We start from the raw sequence: 7,458 nt of genomic DNA, 5'->3' as shown, positions 1-7,458 counted from the left end.
ACAAACCTTTCAGCTGTGCTGCCATTCTGGACTGCGTGAAGAATTGGATGCAGGAGAAGAAAGTTCAACATTCTTCCATAATTAAAAAGAAAGAAAGACAACAAACACAAATGTTTTGTTTATCTAAAGCCATTTTTGTCTATTAGTATGCTTGAACTGGATCATCAAAGGTCAGCAGCAAAAATGGGAATATATGTGAAGGATATTTGTGTTATTAACATTTAATTTTTGCAGGTTTGCGTTATATTCTGAGTTTGCATTTCACAGTTTTTATTCATTTTGAAGAACACTGAATCTGTGTTTGTGCAGGTGAGATGGGTAAATGCATGTTCATATTTAATCTAAATTACAGTAACATCATGTTCACACAGCAGCACACACAGCGCCTCAACATGGGGACAGTAGAGCTGTCAGTTAATAAATGGGACAACAAAGTAACTGACATTACTTATTTGAAAAAATTACTTAAATTAAAAAGTAATGCATTACTTTACTATTAACTAGATTACGTAACTTGCACTACTTGTAATGTGTTACCCCCAACACTGGCCTTAGTAGAATTGTTGCTAAGTATTACATTGGGAGAAATTTGATCTCATATCAAAAACGAAAAAGATGAGGTAAACAGTAAAAAAATTTGTTCTAATTTAAATGTTTTATTTTAATTTTTCAGTAGAATTTAAGCTTGAAGTATACAGAGGAGTAAATATGCCACGTCTATATAAACATCAGTGCATTGCATGATAAGCAGAAAGTCTCTGATGCATGAATTATTAAATCACAAAGGAAAAGAAGATATCTTAATGTATCCTTTTAAAAACAAGAATCTTTCAAAATAACTTATTTTAAGAGAATTACACATTTTAAACTTGTCATAAAAACACAATGACATATAAAGGGGACATTCACAGAGAATTATGGGTAAGAATTAAAGGTTTTGGATGTAACACCCTGAAGGCTTCAAAATGATTTTTGACGATCTGTCCACTTCAGCGGATACCAGCACCAGAGGATCAATCATAGTTTGAAGACAACACTAGATGATATTCTGCAGTGGGTTTCCTCCTGACATCTGCTTCACTCCTCATTGGTCATCTTGAGCAGGTTCTGCTTGTCGATCTTGAAGAGCCTCCATCCTTCCTCCAGCGAGAGATCAGACGCTCCGCGCCGCTTGTAGAAGTCGATGGAGGGTTTGTTCCACTCCGCCACGATGAAGTGCATGCTGCTGCACCGAGTCCTGACCGCCATCTGCAGAAAACCAGTCAATGATTGGAGAAAACTGATTTGAGTACAAGATATACTGCCAGGAGAAGATTAGAGGTGCTATATAATGCTGGATCATTAACCTGGGACTAATTATTAACTAGTATGGTAAACATTGAGCTTTGGTACCCTGGTGAAAAAGAAAAACACAGCAAAAAATAAATAAAATAAAAAATACACAGCATACTTAGCATACTTTAAAAAATACACAGGAAAAAAAAACATTGGTGTAGAAACAATTTTCACTCAGACAAAAATATTTTTTTACAGTGTATATACTTAAAAAAAATAAAAATACACATTTAAGTGCAAACACGTTACTTGCAATTCAATTCAAATGTATTTCAGTTAAATTTATATTTTATTAAATGCAAACTTAAGAGTTTTTTTAACCCACTTAAGTAGGACTTAAGTACATCTTTACATTTATGGTTAAATAAAATATACTTGTGACATGTATGATATGTTTTAAATATATTTCTCACAGAAATGTATTTAATTAAAATATATTAACTTTAAATTTAATATTGAATAATACACTGCAGTTAAAATTATAATCAAGTACTTTACATGTTAGTGAACACATCAAAACAAATTAATGTACTTCTTTTTTAAAAATTATTTAAATTTTAAAACAATTTAAAGTGTACTTTAAAGTAAAACCTTTAATTTGACATTATTACAAAGTGCACTTTTAAAAGTGTACTTAAGTGTGTTAAGAAACATGAAAGTGGGCTTAAGTAGGTTTTTGTTTCATTAATAATATATTATCTTCAAGTGGTTTTTTTTTTAAATATGCTTATAAGATTTGAAGTACACTGCAAGTGCACATTCAATACAATTAAGCACACTTCTTTTTCACAAGGGTAACTATGTGATCTGAACAACATACTTGAACAGTTTCCTCATGGGCCATAGAAGCAGATGTTATTGATCTTTTTGGTGCTGCATAAAGGAAATTTAAACGTACCTGACTCAGTTTCTTCAGGATTTCAGACCCAATTCCAAAACCTAATTTTAATAGAGAGAAAAGTGTGTTACATGACGGTGTCTCTGACAATTTGATAACACAAATATATAAGGTCACATTCATACCCCGAAACTCCTTCATGACGTAGAAGTCCTCCAAGTAGAGCAGTTTCCCAATCCAGGGGTCATAGGTGAAATAATACATGGCAAAGCCAATGATCACATGACCTGGAAACACACTTCAATCACTCTATTGTTTCCAGCAAGACAAAGGCATTAGTTAGCAACTACAAAATCGCTGTTGTTTTTGCAATTTGCTTTGGTTTGCTGAAATTAATTTCAGGTGGGATTATTGGCCTCACAACCCTCGCATACACCACAGTCACATTTTCAATTAAACCATCATTTCACTTTTTCTTTTCACTTTTATTATGTTGATTTGAACGTTTATACTAGGCTGCAAAAATATTATCTTAGCAATCTTGTCTTGTTTTCCAGTACAAATATCCGAACAAGATACAATTACTTGAGAAACATAATATAATATAGAATAATATAATATAATATATTTTTCATTTATTTCATATATATATAAGTATATTACATAAAAATTATTACAATATATAATTATATATAAAATTATTTTATTTTTCTGACTCCACTAGCAGACCCCCTCCCGTTTTATGCAAAATCTCACTTTTTTTTAGTTTTGATGCATTTTTCTTAATATCTTATGTCATTTTTGATGCATTTTTCTTAATATCTTATGTCATTTTGCTTCTCACGTAAACATATCTTGATTTAAGAATGTTTAGACATTTGTACTGGAAAACAAGATAAAAATACTAAGTAAGAAAATCATTTTTGCAGTGCAGCAGAGTAGGGCTGGAAATCAAAACAAACTAGAAAGACTTGGACGGAATGTGGCTATAAAAGAAACGTTGCCGTTGTCATGGCAATTAGAATTGTTTTCCAAACATTGTCCATTTGTTTGCCCTCAAAATTCTAACAGATTGATTCATGGAATCGTTCGTTGCCTGCGATTCCCATCCCTAGCTGTGAGTATGGAGACACATCCATATGGTGCGTCTGGCAGACAGCTGTTAGTTTGGGGCGTATGGTAGTGTGGTGTAAGGCTGGGACGTCCCAGCTGTTGTGGCCTTACCTCTGGTTTATTGTATATGTTACGCTATTGTAAGCGATCTTTCAGTTACCTCCCCGCCCATCCATGTACACGCCACGGGCAATGTACATGGCGAAGCAAGAGACTGTAGCCTGAAGACAATAAATTACAGAGGGGGACTGGATGAGCGTTCTTGGCAAATGTCAAACAACTCAAATTCTCTGTGTTGAGATTCACAAAAAAAAGACACTTCAGATTCCAGTGTTCATGTTACAGCGTTACTTCAATAAATAAGTTCACCCAAACATGAATACCTGGCATTATTTACTCACTCTAACGTCATATTTCCCAAAATTTGAATTCCCAAATAGTGACCACTTCTCTCAAGCTCCAAAAAGGAGATATATGAACTATATATGCAATACAATCCAACTTTTTTGAATTTGTACAGTAGGAATAGACCCAAATTTAAGTTGTTGCACTACAAAAAATTATTTTCTAATTCAATAAAATGATTTTACAACAGTCTTAAATCAAGATGCATTCACTTGAGAAGCAAAATGACTAGTTTTGTGTTCTGAAATAAAAAAAAGAAAGTCTCAAAATTAAGTGACTTTACTTTTAAAATAAAAAAGAAATGTCTGCTAATGAGGTCAGTAAAATAAACTAGTTGTTCCTCTAAATTAGGTTTAAATTAGGCAGGACTGAATTTTTCTGAGCCCATTGGCAGATATTTTGTATTTATCATTTTTATTACTTTTATTGACTGATATTTTACTTTTTTTTTCTTGGAAAATTAAAAAAAAATAAAAATACAAATACAAATATGCATTGACTTTCTAGGTTTTGACAGTCTTTTTATTACTATTTACTTATATTAAATATACTATTATTTTATATTTATATAATTTTTTTTAAATTATGTATTCATGTTATACTTTTATATTTACATTATTTTATATGAATTATGTTATTTATAATTTAGTATACTATCATCATTTTATTTTATTTATACTATTTTTATTTAGTTATAATATTTATATTACTTTTATTGCTATTATTACTTATATTTAATAATTGTATTATTTTATTTATCATTTTTTAGTGACTGTTATTTGACTATTTGTGATCAGATGATCCACTTGTTGATTTGCAAAAACGTCAGAAAACTAGTTTACTCAAGTAAAAGTATCTTGATTTAAAGGGGGAAAAAATAAAAACAAGAAAAAACACTAAATAAGAAAATCATACATATATGCCTAAACTTATAAAATGTATGAATTTGTAAAACTATTCCTTAAATCTCATTTTTGGGTGAACTAGTAGTAATGAACTAGATGCACTTCATGTTTACAGAATGTGTAACATGCACGCTGCAGTGCAAAGTGTTTCCAAACACAGTTTTGCATCTTTATGCACACAAAGACTCTCGGTAAATCAAGTGCGGGTGTGAATTTACACTCTCCTGATGCGCTCGCTTCAGCCTGATACGGAAACAAAAGCAGAACAGCACGACATATTGTGCACTGAATCACAGAGCTGCAGCATAGGTTTAGTCTTACTGTCGGCGCTCTGGTGCTGTTTGGGCACGTCAGCCACGATACAGTGATAGAACGGATGATCTCCAAACCCATCCTCCAGCAGATCTATACAGGAGTAAAACCAGCCATTAGAAGAGCGAAGCACAAGTTACTAAATTCTAAATGTGCTTGCTTACCTTTCTCAGTAAGAATAACTTGATCTTCCATTTCTTCAAATTTTGCCAGTTCCTATGAAACAAGCATATTCAGGTTTGAAAATGATCAAATTGGGATTACTAACTAGGTACTGTAACTCATGATCTCAACTCATCATCACAACATTTAAGGTCAAAAAATAAAATAAAAAATTCACTCAGAAATTGATAGTAAATTTCACAATTATAGAGAAATAGCAAGTAACACTGAATTAAACATGACATTTTGATGTAGAAAGACAAACATTAAAACATAATCAAACAATCTTAATTTACTTAAATCAACTTTGGAAAAATAATGTTTGCAGTGTAGCTACACAGCTTTAAACTGCCTGAACTCTTTACCTTCATTAAATAATATAAATAATAATAGCAATAAAAGTCATAATATAAATACTATAAATAAATAAATAAATAATAGTATAAATTAAATAAATAGATTTTAATAAATTACAATTTACAATTAAATAATATAAATATAAAATTAATAACTAATAAAAATAATTCTAACAATAAATACATGCATACATAAATATTGCAAATATATATATATATATAATTAAAACTACAAAGAAACTGCAAGTTACACATTTAATTAAAGTAAAACTGAAATACTCCAATAATCTTTATTTATAACTTCTAAAAATCATTTTTATGGTGTAGCTACGCAGCTTTAAAATGCCTTAAATAGCATCAATCAAACTGAATTTCATACCTTTATGAGTCGCAGTATGTCAGACACGTCCTTGGGCTCGGCTTTCCGTAATATAAAACTGGCCATTTTCTTCTTTTGCTCTTTTTTCCTTTGCTGACTAGTCCTCTGTATGTGAAACGTAGTAAGATTTGTTTCTTCATCCGCTTCTCAGGGGTTCAGCCTCAGCTACAGGCCTGAGATCAGCTTTCTCCTGCTTGGAAAGGCATCCAGTGGCTGGTGTGATGAAGCATCCTCTGGGCTCAAAGCTGCACCGTTCCTCCTTTTATTGATGCTCAGAAACCTTCAGGCCACTCCCAGAAAACCTGCTGTGCATCGGGTCCTTCCTGAAAACAGTGGCTTGTTTGTTCACTCAGAGCAGCATGGGTTAATGTTTATCGTTCTGGAAGGATCGACACGGTTTATGTACTTCACTTTCAAACGGCAGATCATGCAAAGGTCATGTCCTGTAGACATAAGGATCCTGATATACCAAATAAAGCAGACCTTTGAATTTGCTTATGCAATCTAACAAATTGTGGGCAATGCAATTACAACTGCACACACTGATTGAATATTTGACAATTATATTATTCTATAATGCATAGAGGCCTATATGCATATCTAGAAAGCAGACTGGCTGTTTGTTGGCTGATATGCCGATATATACATAATACACTTTATTGACAGAAAAATAAAAATGTGCATGAAAATAAACATAAATTTGACATATTTACTCAAAATTCACAAAAATTGGAAAAAGAAATTCAGCAATAAATAACTGACAAGGCTGTCGGCAACTTCTGCTAATCAACAAGTGGTTTATTTAATTACAAAAAAGTCAAACATTATTTAATTAATATCATAAGAATAATAAAAAATGTTTTTATAAATAATATAAATAGCAATATAAGTAATCATATAAATATAGAAATATAAAATGAATAATGAAATAATAATAATGATAATAATAATAATAATAGTATAGATAAATTCTGAAGTAGTAAAAGTAATAGTAGGAGGCCAAAACCTAGAAAGTCAATGCATATTTGTATTTTTTAAACAAACAAATCTAATTAAAAAAATATATATCACAAAATAGTCAAATATCAGTCAATAAAAGAGATAATAAAAAAATAAAACAAATATTAAATGCTATAAATAATGCCAATAAAAGTAACGATATAAATATTATAAATAAATAATAGTATAAATGAAATAAAATAATGATAAATTATAAATAATATGAATTCAAACTAATATAAATATAAAAACATATAATGAATAAATCAAATAATAAAAAATAAATAATACTAATATAAATTAACAGTATAAATAAATTATAAATAACAGTAATAAAAGTCAAAACCTATAAAGTCGATGCGTCACTTTCTCAAAAATACTGAAACAAAGGTTTAAAAGTCATCATGCATCATGAATATGAATACAACTCTGATGATTGAGAGAAACCTGCCTGTGATTTTATACATAAACTTCATGCATGAGGAAGCTGACTATGTGGACTGTTTTGCCATGAGTTTGCCTGTGTTGTATTTTGCCACGACGTGCTCTTGTGTATCGTCAACACAACTCGACTTACACTTGGTTTGATGAAAACTACACTTTTCGCAAAAGTCTAAATAAAGCACAGCATCCGGATATTTCTCAGCAATTTTC

General features: G+C 30.9%; 1 protein-coding gene across 2 annotated transcripts; it reads right to left on the bottom strand.

Moving 5' to 3' along the window:
- Positions 1-657: 657 nt before the first annotated feature.
- Positions 658-6,052, bottom strand: LOC107665519 (diamine acetyltransferase 1-like). 2 transcript variants are annotated; one of them, XM_016456538.1, is made up of 6 exons: positions 5,806-6,052; positions 5,073-5,124; positions 4,918-5,001; positions 2,359-2,460; positions 2,234-2,274; positions 662-1,248 (listed from the first exon to the last, which is right to left on the bottom strand). In XM_016456538.1, the coding sequence occupies exons 1-6, from the start codon at positions 5,869-5,871 to the stop codon at positions 1,078-1,080; spliced, it is 516 nt and encodes a 171-aa protein (XP_016312024.1). In that variant the 5' UTR covers positions 5,872-6,052; the 3' UTR covers positions 662-1,077. The 2 variants fall into 2 exon arrangements, with proteins under 2 accessions (XP_016311951.1, XP_016312024.1); XM_016456465.1 differs by having other exon boundaries at positions 658-1,248; positions 2,234-2,460.
- Between the last annotated feature and the right edge of the window lie 1,406 nt (positions 6,053-7,458).

Source organism: Sinocyclocheilus anshuiensis, unplaced genomic scaffold (assembly GCF_001515605.1).
Source record: "Sinocyclocheilus anshuiensis isolate Anshui unplaced genomic scaffold, SAMN03320099.WGS_v1.1 scaffold245, whole genome shotgun sequence".
Classification (NCBI taxonomy): domain Eukaryota; kingdom Metazoa; phylum Chordata; class Actinopteri; order Cypriniformes; family Cyprinidae; genus Sinocyclocheilus; species Sinocyclocheilus anshuiensis.
This window is presented reverse-complemented; position numbering and strand designations above follow the sequence as displayed.

Bases quoted from the DNA above. Each gene is read 5' to 3' on its own strand.
- LOC107665519 (XM_016456465.1), bottom strand. From the start codon at position 5,871: ATGGCCAGTTTTATATTACGGAAAGCCGAGCCCAAGGACGTGTCTGAC. The intron at 2,461-4,917 runs GTAAGACTAAAC...GTGTGTTTCCAG, and splicing joins ACAGCACCAGAGCGCCGACA to GTCATGTGATCATTGGCTTT. The intron at 1,249-2,233 runs GTACGTTTAAAT...GGTTTTCTGCAG, and splicing joins TCCTGAAGAAACTGAGTCAG to ATGGCGGTCAGGACTCGGTG.